Source organism: Strigops habroptila, chromosome 2, assembly GCF_004027225.2.
Source record: "Strigops habroptila isolate Jane chromosome 2, bStrHab1.2.pri, whole genome shotgun sequence".
Lineage (NCBI taxonomy): Eukaryota > Metazoa > Chordata > Aves > Psittaciformes > Psittacidae > Strigops > Strigops habroptila.
The window spans coordinates 27698519-27723882 of record NC_044278.2 but is presented as its reverse complement, the minus strand read 5'-3'; the positions used below and the strand labels follow the sequence as shown (position 1 = coordinate 27723882).

General features: G+C 42.0%; 1 protein-coding gene across 6 annotated transcripts in view; it reads left to right on the top strand.

Moving 5' to 3' along the window:
- The first annotated feature begins 12428 nt into the window (after positions 1-12428).
- GRIK1 (glutamate ionotropic receptor kainate type subunit 1) overlaps positions 12429-25364 on the top strand; it is a 172379-nt gene continuing 159443 nt past the window's right edge. For 4 of the 6 annotated variants that reach the window (XR_003990306.1, XM_030477716.1, XM_030477718.1 and 1 more), the window contains exon 1: positions 12456-12784. Coding sequence is in view for 5 of the 6 variants with exons in the window: in XM_030477716.1 (XP_030333576.1) it covers positions 12655-12784 (130 nt within the window). In the remaining variant the exon portion in view is untranslated. Of the gene's footprint in view, positions 12785-25364 lie in introns of all 6 variants that reach the window. The other 2 variants (XM_030477715.1, XM_030477719.1) reach the window with 2 other exon arrangements.

The following is a 25364-nucleotide window of genomic DNA, read 5'->3' as shown; positions in this document are numbered from 1 at the left end:
AGTTTTGGAGGTCCATCTCTTCTCTGCTGATCACCTTAGAGTGGCACAATATATTTTTAAATTTTATTTTCTTTTTCAAATATTCTTTTTTCACCACCAAAAACTTCTTCCGGTTACCTGCAACTTGTTGGTGAAACAGTGACCATTCATATTCTTAAGGCTTGACCAAAGGTATTTCGTCATGAGGTCATGGACATGACAGGTCAGCATGCAAAATGAGTGCCTTCCCTCTGTCTCCAGAAAGGTAGTATGTGTAGACAGATGAGACTAAATTTTATTCTCAGTGCTACAAGATTTATGCTCTGAAACATGAATGAGCTCTTCAAAGAAATATTTGTAAGTTTTGTTTGTTGTTTTAAAACCTTGGGAAAACACACTCTTTTTTTCTCCTGGAAATGGCAAAGCTGCTTCTTGCTAACTTTTTAAGAAAGGTGAAGAAAAAAAGCAAATTTAGTCAAGTTGTAAGAATTTAATGTTAGGGTTTTGCCAGTATCACTGCTACACCATCGTTAGTGACAAAATAAATCTTCAGTGTTCCTGTTAAATTTATGGAAATCTGTTTGAAAAATAAGTGCTGAAATATGCATAAGTACCATATAATAAATAATACATTTAAAAAGGGATATGCAAAGACAGGAATCTAAGCAATAATTTTTTATCTTTTCCTTAATTTAAGGTAAAGCATCACCACACTACAATGACTTTTATACATCTTTTTATCTATAATTATTATAATTAGAAAAGATTGAAGGATACAAATGTTTTTCACTTATTTTGTGCATTCTAAGTTATTGCACACAGTGAAGTTCTTTGTTACATGTGTTAACTGGTCGGTTTTTTACATAATTCTTTGTCAACCAGTCTAGTTTTCCTTTTCATGTGTTTATAAGGAGGGGAAGCAAGCCTTATACACCTTGAAAAGTACTCACCACTCTCAGATTGTCCCACTGGTATCACCTGTCTTCACCACCTACAGCAAATTAAGAGATTCTGAGATTTGTTATAAATGCACTGCATTTATTTGTTATCACAGCTGTTTTTTTCTGGAACTAGAGTATTAAAATTACTGTCTAAAGCTATGTACAACATTCTGACAGTCTACTCCCCCAAGGCAGAAAGATGTTTTTCACATCTGTAATTTTTTCTAGAAAATGTCATAACCCTTCAAGCCCTCCTTGACCTGTTTCTGTAGCTGCAGAACATTCTGTGGAATGTGTAACATACCTGTGTGCAGCATATATATATAAATTATGTCAGAGAGCAGGCTTCACATTCGATTAAATCATCTCAACTCCACTGAAGTTGGCACTGATGCTTTGAGAAGTCCCTGAGCCACACATGGGAAGAGCTGGGATGGGGGGTGGGAGAATGGACCAGACAATATCTTCCTCTCTTACAGCTCTTCTCACACTAGTCCTCTACAGACCTGCTGTTGGTCTTGCTGGAGACAGGATACAGTGTTCATGAATCTTTAGTCCGATCCCTGGCAGATGTTCCCAGAATTGTTTCCCTAGTGTGACTTCAGAAGTATGTCAAACTCTCTTGTCTCCACATGTAAAGTCTCTGAATTTGTCTCAGAATAACTTTGGGACAGAGAATTACTGTTCCTTGTAGTTCTCTGCAGTAACAGCTAGAGGAATGGAGATTCCTAAAAGTCAAATTTTACACAGAACACTTGCTAGGTAAAGATGGGGATAGACATCATTCAAGTTTTGGTCTTTTAATAGAAATGCTTTCCACAATGTTGTGCGGTTTGTTTGTTTGTTTCTCTGTCCAACCAAGAGCAATAACTATTCAATATCAATTAATGTTCATATTTAAGAGAATCATAGAGAATTAACCATTTATGAGATGCAAGCAAGGGTTTTAAGCTCAACAAATAAGAATCTGTGTGTATGTAGGTCACCTCTTGTATGGCTCACACTTTTCCTGCTGAATGAAATAAGAAACTGAAGATTTTTTTTTTACTTTATTTTGCTATTACACAGAGAAAAACTGTAAAATACCTAGATTTTGTAGCACAAACCATTTACCCCTTTATTAATCTGGCTTCAGATGGCTTCTTACTTGGGATCTGACTTCTGAATATAAGAAAATACTTTTTTACTATAAGGGTCATCAAATACTGGCATGGGTTGCCCAGAAGAGTCTCGATCAAAACCAGACTGGACATGACCCTTAGCAACTGAGTTTGGGTGGCCCTGCTTGAGCAGGGACGTTGAACCAGACAACTTCAAGAAATGCCTTTCACCCTCAGCCATTCTGTGACTGAGACAGAGATACTTCTTGGTTTTTAAAGTGGAGCCTACATCCCAGAATTTATTGAAAACTTTTATTAATTATACAATTAGAAATAAATATTTCTGAAAGTCAGATGGAAACACAAACATGGAAACACAGAAGTAAGATAATACATTCTTTAGGTATTTTATTTTCAATTGATTATTTTCACTAACATTTCTCTGAAGAAAAGTTTTTGATTAAAAGCTCTGAAAATTCCATATATGGAAAAGATTGATTGTGGTATGTGGTAAGGGTACCTAGGATGCAAACAGTCTTAGTGATGAAGATCATAGAATCATAGAGTCATGGAATAGTTAGGGTTGGAAAAGACCTTAAGATCATCTAGTTCCAACCCTGCTGCCATGAGCAGGGACATCTCACACTAGACCATGTTGCCCAAGGTTCTGTCCAACCTGGCCTCGAACACTGCCAGGGGTGGAGCATTTATGTTCTGGGAACACTGGAGAACTTACAAGTGCTTTCTTGGGGAGGAAATATTTTGGAGACTGAAGGGTTTCCAACAATTTCATGTTCTGCACTTTGGTTCCTAAAACAGCCATAAGCAGAGGGACTAGCCTTGATCTATCACCCTGACCCAGATTTCCCAAAGCAGCTTCTTCTTCTCCAAGAAATTCCAGGTGATTTTCAGAAGCGGACACTTGGAGGACATGATAGAATTTCTTAACAATACCATTCCTATAATTCCTTTTTCTTGATGTTTTCAATCAGTAATTTTCCGTAAAATATTTACACATGAAGATGGTCCAGCAAGGTTATCAGAAAATTAGTAAAGCTAACAAAAGGCCTTGTGCTGGAGCTAATGCAACCATAAGCAATATCAGGATGTATGTGCACATTAATCATCAACTCTCAGAATAAAACCAGCTCCATTGAAATTGAAATCTGCTTTAGTGAACAGCAACTGAGGATCCTGATAATAAAAATATCAAGAATAAGTGAAGTTTATTTGTCCTTTGCATGCTTTCTGTAGTATATCTAATCTGACATGAAAATGAGATTTTTGGAGTCCAGCATCAGCAATTTAATCCCAAATCCACAAGACAAATATCTCATTGATACCTCTGACAAATACATTCAGGTGTCGGATATATTTGCTCAGGCTATTTTATTGTTTCATGGATACCCCAGCTAAACTTTAGTATTGTATTAAGGAGCTTGAAAATACCCTTCACTGCAACAAGGTATAACACCAGCTCAGTATTTCTAATGACGCTCTTCCTGTAAGAGAGGTTGGATTTTTGGGTTCCTGGACTATACTGCAGTTCAGGATAAGAATCTGACTGATTTCACACACTTATGTCTGGATTTCAAGGTGGTTTGGTGAGTAGCACTGAAGTCTTAAATCAAATAGGAAAACTCCATCAATTTGGAATATTTAATATTGCCTTGCTGTTATTAATACAGCTCTAGGTACACTCAATTTTAAAATGTAGTAGGGTTGTAGCCCAAAAGGAGCTGTGCCTTTAGTAGCATAAACTTGCACAAGTCCATGAAAGACAGAGCTATACCAAATTATCTTGCTTTAAGTTCTATGTACAATTTTAATACTGTCAATATGGATAATAGGGGAGATTTGCATGTGTATCCACTTATGGGCACAGAATAATTAAGCTTTCACTGGTTTTTTTTTTCTTCAATATTTTGTTTATAGTGGTGAAATACCTTTCTATTCTTTCTTCCTGGGTTAAACACTTGAAGGCAGAAGTAAGTGAAAAAAAAAAGGTATTTATCATGGTGAGAAAATCAGCATTGTATACATTACATAAGTAGGAAAGAATCAGCAATTAGTGTTGTGAAGGAAGGCTAAAGGAGTAAAAAAAACCTATGCTGATTAACTTCTCAGCTTGTGAAAGCATTTTTATTCTTTCCTAAAAGACACTGCCATAAGTATCATTGTCACAGCTATAGAAGCTGCCCTACATCAACCGGATTGCTTCAATTAACCTGTACTTCAAGATAATTAAGAACCACAACAAGTCAAAAGAGATCTAGGAAGGCTGCAAGAGGGTTCTCAATTACAACATCATTGTTTCAGATACGATCAACTTCTCCTGATCCTGTCTTTGATTTACATAGCAAGCTATTTTGTCATGCTAGAGAGAAAAAAAGACATGCTCAGAGCCAGTTTGAGTCTTGTCATATATAATGCTTTCTCCAAAGGGACATTTTAGCAACTGGCGATGCTAACCCTAATTTTTTGACGCAACACAAAAAAATGAGGGATTTTGGCTGAGATGCATTATCCTCTTCTGTTGCTTACAGTAAAGGCAGAAAAGTGCTTCTATTGGGTCAAATAACGGGATAGTCATCAGCTAGTTGCAGAGAGCATTCATGCAGCAACACAATAGAGCGGACAGAATGTGAATTAGTCAGGAGTTAGGACAAAGCAAAAACCCAAGCAGGAATGGAGAATATGGGGAATGTGTTTTCAACTCACAACATAATGCTAATATCAAGGTCTTCAGCATCATTAGCTATGTAAGAGGCAAAAGGAAAACATGCAATATATTGGTTTACAAGATGCAGTAGAGCAGCTTAAGTCTGAACACTGCAGAGGAGAGTCACTTCAAAAATATATATACAAGTTGTTTACAGAAATGCATTTTTTGTAGGCTTTGGGTTATTAAAACAACTGTAAAAGAATATCATATTAAGGCATAGGCTTTAGGATAACACAGTTTGTTTGCACATAGGAACTTTATCCTGACTCTGAAAGAACATTTCTCCTTGACTGCATTTAATATGTATGTATTATATATATTCATATATAATTCCTTTTGTAATTATAGGCAGTATATTTGAAGAGAAACTTACTTCAGACATCAGAATATTAAAGAACTTGATCCAAGCCCTGAAGTCAATGGGATAGGCAGCCCCCCAAGGAGCTGAACACAGCTGGAAATGAAATGTTCAATCTCAATCCCAGCAAGACCAACATGATGTTAGCTGCTAGGGGAGGACCATCTAAGAACAAGCTCCAGACACTGCCCGTTCAGCTTGTTATTGAAGTTAGGGTAAATATCTGCACTGCACAGTCTACCAACGTTTGGATACATGGCATGAGCAGGAGCTCATGCACCTCATTATCAGACATGTGAATAGAAGGTACTGGACATACTTCGCTGCACCAGCTTCTACGTACTACTAAGAAATATACAGTAAATTATCCTGAGCAGAGAACTGTGTTAGTGATGCTAGACATTAGAATGACACAGAGGTGTCTTTACATGGGATAGTCTTGGCAACAAAGGAGCAACAGTAGCATGTTACCCTGCTTTCCCCATTAATCTTGCCTTCAGATGTGTCCTCCTTACTGGGCTCTGCACCCCCAGCACCATCTGGGGCAGATCATGTAATGCTGAGGGTTGCGAGGCAAAAGTCCTGTGCCAGGACTGACTTGTATGGACCAAAGGCAGTCCAAGGTAGCTGGATGATGCTGATCTTTGTACTTCTTTGTGTATGTAAAAGTACACGTGCACAAGTACATACTGATGACCCTTCTCTGAAAATGCAGGAGTCCAAAGAAAGAAAGCTCCTTCAAGTCCGCCCAAGACTCGGTGATACTGCAGTCAGTGTTGAGATCTGGCCTTGTGGAAAACCCAACAATGAGCATGGGTTATTTATCAGTACCAATAATGCTGTCAAGAGCTGTAGCAGAGGGAGAGGCTCAGGTGGGTCCTCGCATTTCACAAGTAGCACGGTGGAGGGTACAAATGGGATGAAAGCTCCCTCTTCATCTCCCAAGGAATAAAATCCTTCTCTTTGCTCTCTGATACGTCAGACTCTCAGCACTTAATCAGGGACTATTTGATTCTTGTCATATTTTAGTATTTGTGGATATATAAAATGGATCATGCAAGTGTCAAGTGAAAGACAAAACATTCACAGAGCAAACACAGTTTCTGTGATCCTTCAAATGTAGAGCTTTAAAACCAAAACCAACAGCTCTCTGTGAATTTAATTTTGCCAGGTGCTACATAAATGGTGATGTGAACTATCAAGATATAAATCAAACACGCTTAAAAAGAAACATTCATTGTTATGATAAACTTATAGTCTTTATTAAGCAATGTAGAATTTTTTCCAAAATCCTGATTCACATCTGTGGATGAGTGGAGAAAGTCCACAGACTCCAAAACCACTCTTGGCACTCCTTGCTACAATTCTAGCTGCCCTGGGAGCAGGGCCATTTCAGTCTGGGGTGGACTGAACTGCACAACACAAAAGATAAGCTGTGACAAGAAGCAGGGCACTTGTGAGGGACCTCTAAATTTTGCACTAACTCCTAGGATCTGCTGAATCAGGAAGGTATCTACCACCACAGAGCTGCTCCAGCTGGTAGGGCAAGCAGAAGCTCTCTCATCTCTTCCTGCACTGCTGACTGCATCAGAGCAAGGAAAGATGTATTTCTGGAGAATCAAGGGAAATAATTCCCTTGCTCTTGTCAATCCAAGAAGAACAGGGTAGAAAATAGCAGGTTCATAATATCCTATCTCTCTCAGGTCCCACTCAATTTCATCAGTACTGGGGTACTACAATAATAAAGTGAAATACTCTCTTTCTGACATTTAAGTCACTCTTTTGAAATAAGTGTGGAAGGAGAAAAATGAGTTAGGACACATTTAAATAATACTGGTTAGAGATTTGGAACAGTCATTAATTCACCCCACCAGCTTACTCATAATTAATAGTAACTCAATGGCAGAAAAGAGAAATATACACTGGGGAAACAGTGCAGTTTAATAAAAAATGGTATTAATTCTTCTCCCCTCCGCATTATCTGCTATTAAAAGGTTTTGGTTGATTTTTTTTTTTTTTTTTTTTTTTTTTGGTCTGTAAAAAGGAAATCTGACAAGCTTCTCAGGGCTGAAGCATTGCTCTTGGTCAAATGTGGGAAGCTTACACTGGCTCCACTCATTTTAGTGGAATTTTCTAGATTTCTACTACTGTGACTAAGCAGAAATTGATACAAGTCATCTCTTTAATGGAATTGTGCCAGAATGTTCTATGTATATACAATAACTTTTCTTTTTCAGAAAGTCTCTAGTGTATCATACTGGAGAAAAAAATATAATGACTCTTTGGCTGGGAAAGGTTTTCAGTGGGTTGCATTTGAGTTGCAGTTTATTTATGTCTTTTAGCTAAATAGTACAGTGGAAAAAAGTATCTACTGCTCAGGGAAAAGCAGTTTTGCAGATTAATGTTAGACCAGTTCAATGGAGTGGATCAATGTTAGATTGTTAAAAGATTCACTGTAGCATTTTTAGTGAAAAGAGTTTGGAAAGGGGAGAACTGCATTTGTGGCTTTGGGAACATAAATAAAGACAGTACTTGAACCAAAAGGAGCTTTTTCAAATGTGATGTTTAAACTTGCTGTAACCATGATGCTATTTTCATTGGTGAAAAAAATTATATTTACTTTTCTATGTATGTATTGCAATGCTTTAGTAAAAACACTTGTGTCTTAACATTTTAAAGTTTAAAAATTAATTTAATCTCCTCCCATGAAATTTGGTGGTGGTTTGGAAACATGCTGTTAAAGAAAGAGGGAAAAAATTATAAAAATAATCTTTGACTTCAACTGAAGCACAATTGAAGGCATGTCAGGGGAATCTATAATAATTCCACTGAAACAGCTCTCTCCTCTCCCCTGCCAATGCCAGCACGATGCTCCATCACTCACATCTACCAGCTCTGCTCTGCAGACCAGATATCTTGTCTCATCATGTCGCCTTCCACAGATCTCAGTAGCGGTTCTCCCAGGATAGCTGTTCTTCATGGGCAACAGCACCCTCAGAGGCATAAAGGTTATTTGTGTTCCTGCTGGCTGCAGGGATGCTTGGGGCTTGCTCCTTCTGTGTTCCCAGCCAGTGAAGCACATCAGAACAGAGCCCGTCTCTGGCAATGGCAAGTTTTTCAGGCACGTGGTACAGATTCACTGTGATGACAGTGCTAGGTGAGACAAGGTCTGCTGGAGGGGCAGTGCTAAGGTCAGGCACAGGAGAAGGTGTGAGGAGGAAGGACACACAGGGGAAGGCCAAATGCTGGTGGAGCAGCCAAACCCAAGCATGAAACCAAAGGAGCCACAGTGGGTGCCAGGGCACAGGAGATGAAGAACTCGGCAAATCTTTTGGGCTTTCAGTTCCTATCTCCTTTGGAGTGATATTGATTTTGCAAACAATCTTGAAAGAAACTGTGTGAGCAAGTGGAAAGAGAAAAGGACAAGAAAGGGATGTTTTTGTCTCTTCTATTACTCTTCAGCTTTTTACTAAGGTACATTCGGAGTGAAAGATTTTTTTGAAGATTTGTTGCAAGAGCAGAATGTCAATTTGATGAGGTTATTTTTAGATGTTGTGGAAAACACAGCCTTTCCAAATTAATGTGAACTGCAGCCTGTGGTCTCAACTCCGTAAGAAAGTAGCTTAGACTGTGCAAGGTCTCGTTAAAGTCCTGAGGTCAACACAACACAGCTAAAATTTCTCAGAACTTCATCAAGAAATTGAGAAAATATTCAGATTTTCTGGTAACTTCCAGATTTTCCTACACATTTGCATATTCTGATACTTTGTCCTTCTGATATTTTGACAACATCCAAACTCAAAACCAGAATCCTGAAATGGATGCAAAATAGGAAGGAAGTGGTTTACATCCCCAGACTCCATCGTGAGGCCCTGATAGCAAACAAGGTTTTAGCTATTATCTTAATAGCATTACTTAAACTGCAAATTGCATGATAGCTATCCATTATGTCTAACTGGAATTTGATGTTGTGAAACAAGAATAAAGACTTTGAATTCCTGTGTAAAGGACCCTGCATTACCATTTGTAATATTAGTGTGCTATGTGACAAGAACAGACTTTGATTACACACACTACCTTTCATTCTCAAGGTATTCCAACACATCTTACTAATAAATTCATCCAAATATTGGCAATGCTATGAATGAGTAAGCAAACGTGACAGCCAGTATGAGCTGAGCAACAGCTCACATGTTTAGGCTCTAGGCATTCAAACCTGCTTAACTGGGAGAAAAAAGATTGGGAAGAGACCTTGGCTTTTTTCCTGCTCTTTCTGAACGAAGTCCAAGAGGAGATTAAGATTTGAGTATATTGATAACGGGAGACAGGCAAGATGAACTGTATTGAGGCTTCTCATTTTAAAATATCAGCCAGAAATAAAACAGGACTTCCTGTAAAGCATGCTATGATTTTGTGGGATACAGCTTACTCAGTGATTTACTATGTTGCAGGCAACAAAAGACCTGTATGGATTAGAGCTTACTGTAAAATTAGAAACCTGGAGGACACTTCCAGGGAAATTTCAGTCAATTTAAATTTTCTTCTGTTCCTTTGTGTTTCAAAATTTCTAATTTTAAAATATTCTTTCAGAATTATTTTTAGAAGAGGAATTTTTTTAAATCTCAAGATAGGTGGTTCAAGATTCTCTCCCCTCTCCGTCAGTTTTCCTGTGAAAAAAATGTGAAAACACAACCTTCCACTTTATGTCTGCTCCGACCAGTACAGGACTGGGTCATATACACAAATAAAACCAGAACTGAGAAAAAAAGATCTTCCACAATAGCAAATGGACTATTTCTCACTTTAAAATTTAGCTAGTCTTTCCAGTGTTAGAGCCAGTTTGGATTTTTCCATAACTGTTTGCAGTTTTTTAAAAGCCATTGCTGTTTATGTGTGAAGCCATGGAATACAACCTAGGTAACGCTTAGCCACACCCTGAAGAGCCTCTAGAACCTCTTTCAAGCTTCCTAAGAGTCACTCCTGCACAAGGGGTTAGCAGACTTTGAGCTGCTGAGGTTTCTGCTATTGATAGCATCCTCTCACATTATTACTAAGCTCTTGTTTTTCCCATTCTTTTCAGTCCCTGTTCTTACGGGCTTCAAAGTAGGAGGCTAAAATCAATGGTATTTTCAAAAGTATAAAGTTCTGGTCAACTTCTTATCTCGCTGAAATAAATGTTGCTGTGTCTTTGACTTCTGCAGGAGCACATATGTTGAGGACAAGTGGTTCTGAAAACATCAGTAGGTGTATTTTCCTGATGAAATATTTTCCTTTTTTTTTCAAAATAGTACCATTTCTCAGTCAAGTGGAACTAATATGACTTCCCTTTGGAAAATGGTACTTGCTGTTGTATCACTGTTATTTGCTGTGCCAGCATGACTGTGAAAATGAAATATGCTGGTACAGTCAGAGCTACCGCACAGTTTATACAGTAGATAAATGTGTACCTGAAGGGTGGCTGTTATTAGCCATTGCTCAGTGGCTGAGATTTTCTGGAATTAGGAGTTGTACGCCTTCTCTTATTTGATTTGTGATTTGAAAGGTAATGACAGATCATAAAACTGTGCCAAAGTTACTGAGCCATTCAGTCCAGTCCAGGAGGGCCTGACGGATTCCTTTTCTGCCTCCTAAGTGAAAGAGTACATGTAGTTATTAACCACACCAGTGATTTAATATAATTGTCACCTTTAACTGGTGTGACATGTGTGAGACAAGTGAGGGTGCAGGCTGAGCCTGCCTCTTACCCTTTCTTAGGGCATGTCCCGCGGAGCAAGGTATGAGGGCTGTTGGTCACGCAGAGATGTGAAAAGGGGGTGTGGGGCTGGAGCAGGAATGCCGACATCGCAGCTGACACACGAAGCTGCGGAGCGCTAGTGACCCCAGAGGAGGCACAGGCCAAGCGACGCACTGGCACCGTGGTAGGGAGCAGGAGACGAGGCACGAAAGATAACGGGAAAAGTAGCTGTGTCACCCTGGGGGGTGGCGGGGAGCTTGTGCCTGCTGGCGGATTGAGCTCTGATGCTTAGGAAAGGTGTCTCTTAGGTAATCAAACAAAAAATAAACATCATGGGCAAAAATTCTCCAAGGTGCATGTAAAACGTGCCGTAAGAAATGTAAAGTGGGGCACTAACTAGTACCCTGGCTGGGAATCTCGGTAGTGAGAACTCCTGAATAGCCTAAATTGCTCTGTAAACAGTAGAGGCAGGCTTTTCAGGAAACATTTGAGACTGACTGGGAGATATAATGTAGGCGCTTACATTTCCATTGCACTTCAGCATGTGCTGCGGCTGCTCCGAGGAGTTAATTTCTGGAACAATAGTTAGACAGACTGGAGAAGAATACAAAATAAACAGATTTGAATTATTTCAAATTTGGATCTCAGCTATGTAATTTTAGTTCTGTTGCTAGGTGGGAGTCATTCTCCTATTATGTTTTTTTCCTTTTTCATGTCAGCTCAGGACCCATATGTTTACTTTATAGCAAAAGGATTTTGAGTTTCACTAACCTTTTAAACTGAGATTTTAAAAATAACTTAAGAACGTCAAGTCGCTGGGGAAAAACAATAGCAATCCGCTGGCCAAGCCAAGGACAGAGATTTGTCTGATCCCTGTGCTCAATGGTTCCAAATTGGTCTTGAGATCTCATCACTCAAACTTTGTGGACTCCTGACCCCAGGTGAGCAGCCCTGCTGTCCCCTTGCTGAACCTTCGGCCACATCTGGGGAGATGCTCTGGGGGGACATGCCTCCAGTCCTTCCCTTGGCTGTAGAGGTCCAGTGTAGCAAACACACTGCAGAAATCACTGCCTCCTCCCCAGCTTGTCCACATGGGTGTTCCTCAGCCTCCAGATATTGTTCACTATCGCCTTATCTCATGCCTGGCCACCAGAAGGGAGCTGCGCACATACAGGGTCCCCCTGCACCAGGTTCGCCTCTTGTCTGTGTTTCAAAGCCCCATACAACCGGGCGGTAAACGAGCAAGAGTTGTGGGGCTGACGGGCACAGAAGGGGAAAAGCTTCCCCCAGGCCAAGGAGGGGCTCCGTCCTTGCGGGGAGAGACCCGCGGGGCCGGAACAGCGCACAGCACAACGCGGGGCGCTCGGCTGGCGGTACCGGGGTCATCTCTGCATCTCTACCCCTGTCCCCGTGCCCGTCCCTGTCCCTGTCCCTGCCCTGCACCGGGCGGTCCGGCCGTGCCGGGGAACAGTAGGGCGGTGTTGTGCATGAGTGCGCCCGTGTGTGTGTTCCCGTGTGCGCGGTGCCCCTCCACACCGCCCTTCGCGGTCAGCACCCGCAGCCGCCTCGCCCCGCCCGGGGCCGCCCCGCGGGAGGAGCCGCACCCTCCCGTCCCTGCCTCCACTCCCGGCGGCTGCGGGGGGCGAGGGCAACGGAACCACGGGCGGCGGTTCAGCGCAGCGCGGCAGCGGCGGGCGCGGAGCCCCCGCGCCATGGGCGGGCGGCGCGGAGCGGCGGCGCGCAGACGGCCCCGCCGGGGGTAGCCGCCCGCGCCGCGCACCCACGGAGCCCGGCATGAACTGAGGCGGGAGCGGAGGATGGCGAGTGCCCACGGCCCACGGTGGCCCCTGCGCCCGGCCCCGGGCGGTAGCGGCGGGGGACTCCTCTTCGTGCTGCTCTGCGCCTCGGCCGGCCTGCCCCGGAGCGGCCAGCAAGTGCTGCGGATCGGTGAGTACCGCCCGTGGGCCCTGCGCGCTCCGCTCCGGTCCGCGGACACCACCGGCTCCCGCTGCCGGGACAAGGAGCGACGCAGAGTACATGTCGCATCTGGGCTCTTCCCTTCCCTCCTGCCCCGGGCGCTGCGTGGGTGCTGTCTTGTGCCGGGGCAGCGGGATCCGCGTACCTCCCGCGGGACTCGGGGCTCGGCGCAGCCCGCGGGGACCCGCCGCGCCGGGACCGGGGCTGAATCTGGGGCTGCGGGCGACGCCGGCTGGGGTGCCCCCAGCCCGTGGCTTTCCTCGGCGGGGCGTTTGTCCGGGAAGCCGGGCGCAGCCCCTCCGGTTTGCTCCGCTGCCGGGCTCCGCGCGGCTCTGCGGGTGCCGCTCCCGAAAGTTTGCCTCGGTGCGCGGCGGCGGGACGCGGGAAGTTGGGCGCGGGGATCCCAGCGGAGCGGGGCCGGGGATGGGTCCGGGGCAGGGTCCGGGGCGAGCATCCCGGGAACAGCTCCGGGGCTGGAGAGCGAGGAGAGTGTCACGGCAGAGACACTTCGCGGCCGCGGGTGTAAAGTGCTCCCGAAGCCGGCCAAACTCGGCTCCCCGCGCCGCGCCGGGGGGCCGCAGGAACAGGTCAGTGACCTTAAAATGCGTGCCGAAAAGTGCTGAGGTTTCCTGCGCCGGAGGGGAAAGCGAGCGGCTGCAGCCTGCGCGGGGCAGCCTTTTGAGATGGGGGACGTGTTTGGCCTCCTTTCCCCTCGGCCCCCAGCCCTGAGTGGGGGCAGGTCCGCCGGTGCTGTATGTACGTGTAGCCCCAGAAAACAGGAATTTATTTTAAGTAGAAAACTCTGCACCATGGAAACGGGGCTCAGTGCACAGGAAGCTTCTCTCCCTACAGTGGGTTTCTTGTGTCAGTCAAGTGAGACGGTGAATACAAAGTATCGAAAGAGTTAGGGGTTAGGAAAAACTGTGGAAAAGATGTAGGCTGAATCTGTCACACTTCTGTTTTCTCTGCCTATCCCTCTTTTGCTTGACAAACACTGAGCATGAAGCAAAACCAGAAAGGAAGCTGTTTATGCCACCCGGGGAGATGCATTCCTAAAGGCGTATTCCTGAGTGAAGTAAAAGATTGATGCCTTTTGATCTGGCAAGTGTTAACCCTGCTCAGCTTTCCTCACGAGTCTTCCTTTGAACATCAAGTGCAAAGCTCCTCACAGGGTTAGAGAGCAAGGGACCCGATGGCTGAAACGTTTAAGTAAATGGGGTGCAGTCCCTCAAAGTGCTGAGCAAAGGCAAAGGGAGGGAGGGGGGAAGAAAAACTGAAGGCGCTGAGCACCTTATGGCTGAAAATCTTTTAAGTTCATAACTGTCCATAATCAGTGTATACTCACTCTTTTCTCACGGAAGCAGGTGAAGTTTGCTGTTTCTTTGCTCACCACTACAGTGTAACTGTGCCCCATTTGGAGCTGAGGGAAATCTCTGTGCATAGGCATGGAACACACGGAACACAGAGCTCTCACAGATGGGTAAATTCAGGACCAACGAAACTTGTGGAAGAAAGTAAACTGTTCAAATAACTTAGCCACATACTACAGCAGGATGCTTTGGAAATACGCAAGCATCTTCATTGCTGCTAGGCAGCCTTAACTTGCTTAGCTTCAATGGGAATAGTCTCTGAAGGAAAAAGGAGTATGCTAGGGTGTAAAGGGAAATGTATTTGCTTGAACATAGTCTAAATGCTTAGCTCTGTGCAGGATGAAACCTTGGCTTCACTGCTGGCATCAGCATTGCAGGGACTCAGGCAGAGCTTTAGGGTGTGCACTCCTGCTTCTGTCACCCTCCCTGCTTAAGCAAAACGTAACTTGCTTTACAGTTTCTGTTTGGTCTAGCAAGACTCCCATGCAGTTGCCCACATTGCTTTTCCCTAAAATTGTTCTGCGTGGTTTGTAGACTCTCTGCTGCAAGATCTGTGTATCTCTATTTTGGATGCACACCATCAGTGCATGCAGCAATGGTACCCTAGTGCTGATTCAATTCTGTAACTTCCGCCACAATATAAAAAGTTATAAGTATGACAAACTGCCCAGCTTTCAATCATATCAACCAAATACACATCCAGAGAGATGCTGCTGAAGAATAAATGCTCCTTGTCTGTTACATGGCTGTGAATGCATAAAATATTAAATGTATTCTTATTACCATAGTTATCCTGCCTAAAAAGTAATGATGTTATAAAATATTAATCCTTCACATCTGTTAAAAGCAGCAAGTTTCTCCATGGAATCTGTCACTCATAGAGGTGACAAACAGAAGTGATGGCAGTAACTCTTCCAACACTCTTATTGATAACATAAAAAAATCATCCCAAAACATTTCTGACATTTCTGATATTAAGCCATCAGATTTTCTTCTTCATATTTTAGTTAATTAAGGAAAGGAAAGCACTGCTGTACAATGGTGCAGCAGTTTGCACCTGAGTAGTTTAATTGCATTTTCCACTGTTAGGGATGTTTTGGAATTTTTATTTTTTTTTTATTTTTCTGGCTTATAATACAATGAATGGATTCTCTTGTTGGTATTTAGTAGTTGAGAAAGGACACACAAGTGATAGAAATTCTAGCTATTTCTCAGCATCTAGCTATTGACTACCTTACTAGCCCTCGAAACAAGAAAATGAGGGACGGCAAGATGACCAGTAAAACTAACTCATTACAATAAAACCCATGGATTTTGAAATAAGATATAGTTTTTTGTTTCAGGTAATACAATACTTAAATTCTACTGGTTTACTGAGTATTTGTTTCATGGTCATGTTTAAAAGCTTTTCCTTGATATACGAACTAATACCATCTTTATCTACACATAAACCGGTAGGCTATATTATATAAGGGCATATTTAAAGTTCATGAACCTAATATTTTTGATTTAATACCAAGGAATTTCTAGTTTTTACACTGAGTCAACCTAAACTTCCTAGCTATCCTGCTTGTACCACTTGTATAAAATAAATGAACTCAAAGAATAGAAGGAAGCTTAGAAATAAAGACAAACAAGTGCTAAGTTGCAGAAACAGCTTTCAAAGCACTGAAATCTTAGCAGCAACATAATGTATTTGTTAATACTGCAGAGTTTTCTCATTTCTTATCGTATGTCATTAAGGCCATTAAAACTTCTTAGTGGGTTATAAGAATAAACTTCAGTGATATTACATGGAAATTTATAAATGTTAGTCATTCAAGCTACACTCTGGATTAAAACTAACCAATGGTTGAGAAACTACGCAAGTTATTAACATATCACTGGAGTTAATGAAAAAGAGAACGTGGCAGTTTTCAACAAATACCTGTAGGAAGTTATACTTGGATGAATCTTGGAATTAATCTCTAAAATTAACAACTCCTGCAAATGAGCAAATGAATAATTTTTAGGTTTCATAGAAATCGCTTTAGGTGATGAAATAGATATCCTTCAGTTCGTACCAGAAGTAATTTTCAGTAATTTGTGTGTTTCTGTAGTTAAATAGAATATTTAAGCATGGGCTCATACTCTGCACTAATCTATTCCTTACTTAAGCGAAAGTCCTAATGGTTTAGTGAATTGAATTTTCAAAGATGCAGGATTAGGCTCATAATATTTCTCTCCAACTGAGAACTATAGATTTCAAACAGACACACTTAAGTCAACCTAACTTGCAAAATATTATTTTGTAATGAGTTGAAATCTTCAATATAGATTTCAAAATACGTACGTGTCTATATTTCCCAAGCAGGGCTAGAACCGCGAGGTTTTTTCCTGTGTGACACTGCCATTCCCACACTGTGAGAACGATGAAGACAAAAACCTAATTAACTTCACTGCAAATTTGCTACTTTTTGTCAACTCTGAGATTTTGTTTGTGAAGGGAATGATATTAATATACATTTGGGCTTCATCAGTGTGACATGGCAAAAACTGTATCTGGAAAGTATTTATCTATGAAGACATATGGCCCTGTCTTCACTTAACATCTTTCATTCAGACCGCAAGTACAACCTCAATACTGTTTTTTCATTACAGTCTTTTTGTATATCCTGGTCAGTAATAAAGATTAAATCCTGCTTCTACCCAATATTTTAAGCAACTACTTCTAATCTTCTTTTCTCAGAAAGGCTTGATTTGACCAACTAGACTATAGATTGTACTGCAGTAAAAAAAATCCTATCCAGGAACTGATTAGTTTTACTCCACAGCTTTGGATCTGTAACCCGCAAGCCCAGTATGTCCTAGTTTTTCGTTGGCTTCAGGTTTTAGTTTGCAGTAATGACTTTATGATTTGGGCAAAGCTTTACAGTGGGAATGTTATTACCTTTCCCTCTCTCTTTCTTTCTTTTTCTGCTGATATGGTATTACCTAGAAAATAATTAGCTTTCAAATGATGAATTTGTTTTCGCTGAGCAAAATCAAAATTCAAAATTAAAACTGCTTCATTATTCCAAATAAGCATCTTTTTCATTTCAGCTAGAGGAACGAGTATTTGATAGGGCTCCTAAAGTATCTTTTTTTTTTTTTTTATATTCCTCTAATATTGCAGAAAGTTCCTTATATTATCTTTACAGCTTCACTTGTACCAAGACACAAACTAGCAGAAGGATGGCACAGACACTGGGAAATGTGAATCAGTTATATCATCCACTTAGAAGTGGTCTTTAAGACTCAGTTCTGATCTTCTTTTCTTGAGTCCATCAGTCTTTTTACAGTTACATGTTCTAGTGTTTTTTCCCTTTGGGCTTTCAGACTGCACCATCACAAGTTTAAAAGAGCAGCATTATAAATTCTGTTAGCATTGAAATTGTTCCCACATTCTGCTATTGGATCTGCACAAGTAAACTTGGTCTATTTCAAGGAAAATTATGTTTACAGCACATTGATTCTGGCGGGGGTTCAAGACCAGCCATCCTTCCACATTGCTAAATGACGTGGAGGTCCTGATGCAATGCTGAGTAGGTGGAAGTGGCAGTCAGAGTGCAGAAGTACCTCCAGAAATACGGAGCAGGACTTGTTTTGAGTGAGCAAGTATGTGAAACTCCTTGTTCTAACCACGTATGAAGGAGCGGCAAAACTTCCCACAGCCATTATGTCCAAGCAACACTTTTGCTAAAAGCGTTATCACAGATCCTGAGGCATTGCTCTCAGGTGGAGAAGGGACAGAGCCTTCCCTGAATTCTGCGGTACATCACTGAGACCTTAAAATCACTGCGATAAAAAGTCAAACAAACCAAAACCCACAAAAACCCAATGCTTTTTTTTGCCTTTTTTTTTCTTTTTTAAAGATCAAGCATGCTAAAATATAGTAAGAGCCATTCGCTACACTGTAGGTAATACAGGCTTTTCAGTTCTAAATGTTTTGAACACAATAAGCAGGAAAAGACACTAGCGTATGCAGTGGATCGAAGGTTTTGGGAAAAAAAAAAATCTATTTTAAAAGAATAACTTTAGGTAACTATAAGAAAAGAAGAAAAAAGTTTGGAAATACGAGTTTATTCTCCCCTTCCCCCTTGGATGAGCAAATGGAGAAGAGTCCTGTCAGAATGTTTATATGGTGCTTGCTGCCACTTGCTTCTAGTAAAGATCATCTCCACTTCCCTCCCAGGGAGAGATGCGTCATTAATGTCCTCAGCATGCAAGCCAGATCCCCAGGTGAGTAATTAGGCTTGCCTAATCTGCCACTGCTGTTTCTGCAGTTAATGGCAGTCTGTATGTCAGCCCAACATATTCTAAGTATTACTTAGTTGCTTTAATGTTAAGTGTCTTCCCCTACCTGAGAGCTTTAGCCTTCTTGGTTCATGACAGTGCACACAGAAGCTGGTAGGTTTCTAACTCTCTGGTTTCCTGCAATGAATAGCAAGTGGCCCATGCATCTGGGCTTACAGCTATGTCTCTAAACAGGTAAATCAAAGGATGCTACTTCTTCGTATAAGTTTTGCCTCTTTATAGCTTTGCCTAGCTATAGTAACACTACTACTGTATATTGTAATGCAGTAGAACAATTAAACGATTAACAACTACTATGAATTGTGCTGTCTTTAGGGGAAGCTGGATTCTGTAGATTGGGTTTAGCATGGTTCTGCAAGACAGTACTGAGAAGAAAAGCTGTATATAGCTTATATTCTTGGATCATGTAATCAGAAAGCAAATCCATGGAAATTGGGGATCTGCCCAATTGCTTTGGGGGTCTACCATGTGCTGAAAGGTTATACTGAACTAGTTTCCTTACTGCTTTGTTTCATGTAGTATGAACTGTTATATTTCAACAAGAATTGTAATTAATAATAACAACTCTGAGATACTCTGAAGCAGTAGAGCTCAGTGTACTTCACAAAGCGCATGCAATTAATTTTATTTTATGACTGGGGAAGCCAGGGCCAGATAACTGAAGTGTTTTGCTGGCAAACTTGTGACAAAGCTGGGAGTGACTCCAGGTCTCTCGAGTGCTATCACCCCAGACCTCTGCCCACTGCATCACGACTTTGACATTTCTTTATAGTTTGCATATTAAGTGAAGATTTGCATTGATCTTTTGGAAATTAGTAGTTTGAAGTGCTAAGTGTTGCTGTTACAGAGGTACAGGTGTGTGTAACTTAGCAACTTTTATGTAGGTGTTTTATGTCCTGAGTGGCTTGCATATGCTTGGAGCTCAGGCCTGGACGTGCAGTGCAAAGCAGACAATCCTGGAAATTTTCCCTGATATTGGAGGATTCTTTGAAGAAGCAGAGCACGTGCCTTCCTCTCCTGATTTGGGTAGTGGCCAAATATTAGATGCAGTATCTGACCTTAGCCAAAAGCCCTTCAGAGGCAACCAACATCCATGGCCCTTGGAAGTGCGTTTTCACTGCTCAGATTTCTCTGAGCATCTTTTCAGCATGGTTTGCCATGTCCTTTCCAACCTCCGGCTTTGCATCTGCCCAGCAGAGTGCTGTTCTACTAAAGATCAGGTGTGGTAAGTCTTAGCAAGGCTACAGAAGAATTTCAATTTTTTTCCCCCACTTTAGCACTCCTACAGGCTACTCCACTATGACACTTATGCCCCATATAATTATACATATTTTGAATATAGAAACATTTTGCTATTTATACCTTTTCTAAAAGGATGTGCACTGTCAAGGTGGTTAAGTGTTTTCACTAGGCTGTAACTCCCAGGCAAATACAGCAACCACTGTGAATTGGCCTGACTTGTTCTCTTGCATCATGTCTGTTCCAGCATGGTGTTTCCCTCTTCCCCAAGGAAGAGTCTAAGCAGTCAGAAAGAGGCTTTCAGAGGGTTTCAGCCATGAGCAGGGATGTAGACTGTACCATCGAAACTGTTGAAGTCTTTACCGAATATTCAGGTGTCCTTATTCTACAGCCTTGCTAGCTAGGAATTAACTGTGGCTACTACACATCTCAGGGCTCAGAGTCCCTTGCTCTCACTGTGTCAGTCTCATTCCTGATGAAGATATGGAGAACTGAAAATTAGATGTACTGAGATGTAAACATCCAGAGGGGAAAAGAAACCCCAACACAATAAATACAACTTTTGCTTTCACAAAAATCACCTTTTCTCTGCTTACGTCCAAGAAAAGATACAAGAGAAGCCAAAACCATTTTAATCCTCCTTCCTGCTGTGCAAACTGCTTTGTCCTAAATGTCCTGGGGGCCCTGTGCCAACCCAGTCATTTCTATAAAGGTTATGAATAGGAAGCTTGGGCCTGATGGAATGTGAAAAGTAGTTTATGAGAAATAGTTATTTCATTTTTGAGGAACTGCAAATTGATCCTAACTTCTCTGGAATGGTCTCAAGAGACTAATCTCAAGACATCAAGTCCATATCAAGCTTAGAGGGTTCCTATCAGTAGTCAGAGGAGAGGAGGCCAGGTTGCTGCAGCAACAGGGTGACATATGTAAAACACTGTTTGATTATGTCAGTATCACAGAGAAAGGTGTTTATAAGTTAGGTCAGGTTTTTTAGCTGTACTATACTTTTCCAGAAGCTGTTAGTCACTGTCAGATTGGCCAGTGAGTCAAAATGCATGATGAATAACTTCAGCAATCTCATGTGGTATAGTAATAAGCTATTGGGAACTATTGAAAGAACTAGTAGTGAGCCACTTAAGAATTCTTCCCTGCAATTTGGAAACAAATAAAATTTAAATTTCTGATTAAAATACATTCATGTTTTGGTTTTGAATGATTTTATTCATCTTTGAATTCAGAAAGAGCATAGGAAGTTATTTAAAAATCAAACATCATCTTTGTTAGCCTGTTGGAATGTGAGATGAATGAGTAAATACCTTGTACGGAGTGCAAGAAGGACGTGGAGCCACTGCTATGCTATTTTCCCTTATGACTGCTCAGATGCATTTTGTATGATAAACCGTGATCATGCTAAACAAAATGGCTTTGTTAATAGAATGCTGTATCCCAAATTTATTTGCCATACTTAAAAATATTAAATGGAAAAGACTATTGCAAAAGACTGAAGTAAATGAGGCAGAAATCCTGAAGAATAATGTATGTGCTTGAGTAAGAAAAGATGGGATTTTGAAGTTGCTCAGTCAGCATCAGTTTCATATTTCCCATCTTCTGGGGTTTCACTTTTTAAATCTTATATGCTTATATAAAAAGCTTTTGTTATAATTCTATATCATTGTGTAAAAACCAATCAGAAATGCAGGAACGTTCCCCTCATGCCCTGCGGGCATGACAAAGATCACTAGTGCAGTGCAGGATGGAGACCTGTGCCACCCATCAGCAGTAGATGTGGCTGTTCTCCCAATAGACCTGGCCCTAGAGAAGGATGAGACATTTCTGCTGGTTTTTTTCCAAAGGTGTTTGGTGATGGAAAGCTGGCTGGCAGCACAGTGCAGGGGGAGTGCATGGTTCTGGCTCATACTGATACAGGAACAAAACCAGGCAAGGGACAAGCTTGTTTCTGCAGCTCTGGGCAACACACGCATCGTGCAAACAGGTGTGGTAGGTACTTATCTGGCTATTTATATAAATCTGTCACTGACTGCATTCACAGCACCAGACCATCAAGTTTTAAGTCCCTTTGCCTACCCTAATGACAAAAAGTGGAAGTACAAGGTTTCCTGCTTCTCCATTTGGAAATGGTTTGGCAAAGGTCCCCTTAAGGGCACACAGCCCTCTTGTCTGTAACACAGGTTCCCTAAGCCCAGTGGCAAGGATCTGTGCAGAGAGGGAGCTCGCTGCAGAGAGTGGCTTAGTATACCATGCATGGCTTTACTTTGAAAAGAGACCGCTCGGATTTTGACTGTGCTAAAACTCATTGGGGTGACTTGCTGGTCTGTGATGTGTCGCTAAGCTGTTGCAGTGGTGGCATCGGGATGACTTCAGCACTCACTCGCAGATCACTGCTGCTCACAAAGCCCCACAGAGCTGAGTGGATGCCATCAAACGCAAAGTTCAATGTGCACGTGACTATAGATTTTGTCCATGGTTATAAGGAAGCCAAATATTGATGCAGCTCCATGCATTGAGTGGATTTCTTCTCTGCATAGGAACTTTAAGGTTCCCAGCCTTGCCCCCTCTGTTTCTGCTTCCCCTTTCTCTGAGTGTGGAGGTACTCAGCTCATCCAGCCACACGCTCTGGCACACGATTTAATCCTGCCACCAAGTCCACTTTCAGAATTTTGATGTAAAAATGATGTCTCTCTTCTTGCTATCTCTGATCCAACAACTTGTACACAAAAAGCTTTTTATTCTTCTGAAGCTGCTTCCTTTCAACTATGCCAAACCACCCCAGAAATGTATCAGTGGGGCACTACAGCCAAAGTCTAATGTGAGCTGATGTTTTCCAACTGTAACTATCTTGAAAATTTTCATTTCACGTCCAAATTGTTTACTTATCTGCTAGAAACATATGTTAAGAGAAGTTAAGGCTCTGTTGCCCAAGGTGCATTTTAATACCAGAGAAGAACTGCTTCAGATATTTCACATTACATCTTCTAGCTCTATCTGGTGCTGTAAATTATAAAGCTGCTCCAGTGAACTGAATGAAGATTAAACTTTTGAACACTGTTTTCTGAAGAATGCAGATTTTTCTCTTTGAAATGAAGAATCTGTCGTGCATCAGTGTGGCTCACTGCATACTTTGCTGCCTGAGCCTTTCTTTATTCTATTAGGGTGCCAGGCTGTTCCCTGGGGACCGTGTCCCGTCATTGATCCATGTACTGACATTAAAAAGCATCTGCAGATGGACTGTGTGTGGGATGTGCCCTGAACAGCAAGTGCTGTGGGAAACTGTAATCCTTCTGCTGTCATCTTGAAATCAGGACTGTCTGATGAAGGAAAACTATCAAGAAACATTTAGCTTCTCATGTGAAGGGTAGATTTACATCAGATATTAGGAAGAAGATCTTCACTATGAGGGTGGTGAGGCATTGGAACATGCTGTCCAGAGAAGCTGTTGCTGCCCCATCCCTGACAGTGTTCAAGGCCAGGTTGAATGGGGCTTCGAGCAACCTGGTCTAGTGGAAGGTGTCCCTGCCCAAGACGGGGGGCTGGAACTGGATGATCTTTAAGGTCCCTTCCAACCCAAACCATTCTATGATTCTGTGATCTATGTAGACCCTCTCTTGTAAGTGCTCAATGTATATATGATACAGAGATGAGTTTAAAAAAAACCACAATTGTTTGCAGCATCCAACTGAAATACTTATGCACTGCTGTTTTACTCAGACGCATGCTGCTATCAGGCTGAATTCCTGGCTTCCAGCCTTCTTCTCTTAGCTCTCTCTCTGTGTGGAGATCTCATCTGTGTTTGTTTCCTTCTGTGCCTAACACGGGCCCCTGGGTGGAAGCTGTGTGGGTGCTTCTTTAAAGCAACATAGTACCGAGAGGATCAAGTCTTGCAAACAGTTCTGTGCCTCTTTATAAAAGGATGAATTTAGTGCTGTTTCCTCTTACGAATTGTATTCCATGTACGCACATAAAAGCCAGACGCTACAGCTGCCCCAAATGCTGCTTGCTCAAAATTGCAACACGACTATCTATCTGGTGCAGACACTTCATGGGGCCAGAGGATGTTAACCAACGTGGGAAGAGCACCAGTGTCAAGGTTCCCCATGGCCTCTTCTCTGTGTCATCCTCATCAGCTTCACAGGGCAGAGCGAACGGGGAGACATGGTATCGTGGCACCTCATTTCCTTCCCCTATGACAGCTATGCTCCCTGTCTTCCGAGAGAAGCATGTGGAGGAGCAACAGCATGTCCTTTACGTTGAAGCAGTGGCGAATATTCCTGGGACTCCTGCAGACAGCATTTTTGTGGGTGAGTGGGTCGAGGCCACATCTGCTTTGTCAAATTCTCCATCAGCAGAGACACTTGGGGTGCACAGCACACATCTCAACATTTTCAGCAGTGCTGGGGTTAGCACAGAATCAGAGGAAGAAAATGTTTTTTACTAATTAGATGGCTATATGCTTTATGCCCTATGGTTCTTTGCTTTAAATGGGAATGTTTCTATGTGTAAGCAGATTACTTTTATGTTATGCAGGGTGTTCCATAGCCTGTATTATATATGCAGAAGTTAGTCCTGTTTTCCGTGATGTATCGAAATACTTTGCACTGCAAGATAATGAGAAAGCCTGATGAGGGAAAAGAGAATGGCCCTTTATAAATTCAGAATAATTAATATGACAACTACTGTTTTAAGATGACTTATGTACTAATTTATTTCTACATGTCCATAAGTGAAAGGGTAATGAGATCCCACCTTTCCTTCCTTTTCACAAAGGTAATTTCAGGAATCCATTGTATGAATCTTTGTCCTGAGTATTTCTGTGAGTGCAAAATTATTATCATGCATTGTCAATAAAAAGGTGAATCTTGTTTCTGAGCAGCTGTACTTATTGTTAGCAATTTCCCTCTGTTCTGTGAGAAACTTCGTCAGAGTCAGTCTTGGTCTGTTTTCTGGGTTGTGTATTGTTTTAGAAGTATCATGTGCAAGAAAACAAAAACTTTAGCAATAATGCTTATGACTTTCTGAAACTGCACCAAGAAACAAACACAAACCACTTCCCATTAGTGAGGGGTGAGGGGAAAAGTGTCCGAAACAGTCTTGGGAGCACCCAGGGGAGGGGAGGAGGTGGGGAGGAGGTGCTCCAGGCGTCTAAGCAGGGATCCTCTGCAGCCTCTGGAGAGACCATGATGGAGCAGACATCCACACTGCGGCTGTGGAGGACCCCAGACCAGAGCAAGTGGAAGTTCCCTGAAGAAACTGCGGCCCATGGAGAGCCCGTGCTGGAGCAGGTTTATACTGGAAGAGTGCAGCCCATGGGGAAGACCCATGCTGGAGCAGGGCAAAAGTGTGAGGAGGAGGGAGTAGCAGAGAGGAGCTGCTATGGAACGACTGCAACTCCCCATTCCCCATCACACTTGTAATGCTCTGGGGGAAGGAGGTAAAGAAGTTGGAATCAAGCCTGGGGTGCAAGGGAAAGGTGGTGTTTTAATTTGTCTTTTTTTCTCACTATCCAAATCTATTTTCATTGGCAATAAATTAAATTAATTTTCCCCAAGTTGAGCCTGTTTTGCCCATGACAGTAACTGTTCTGTGATCTC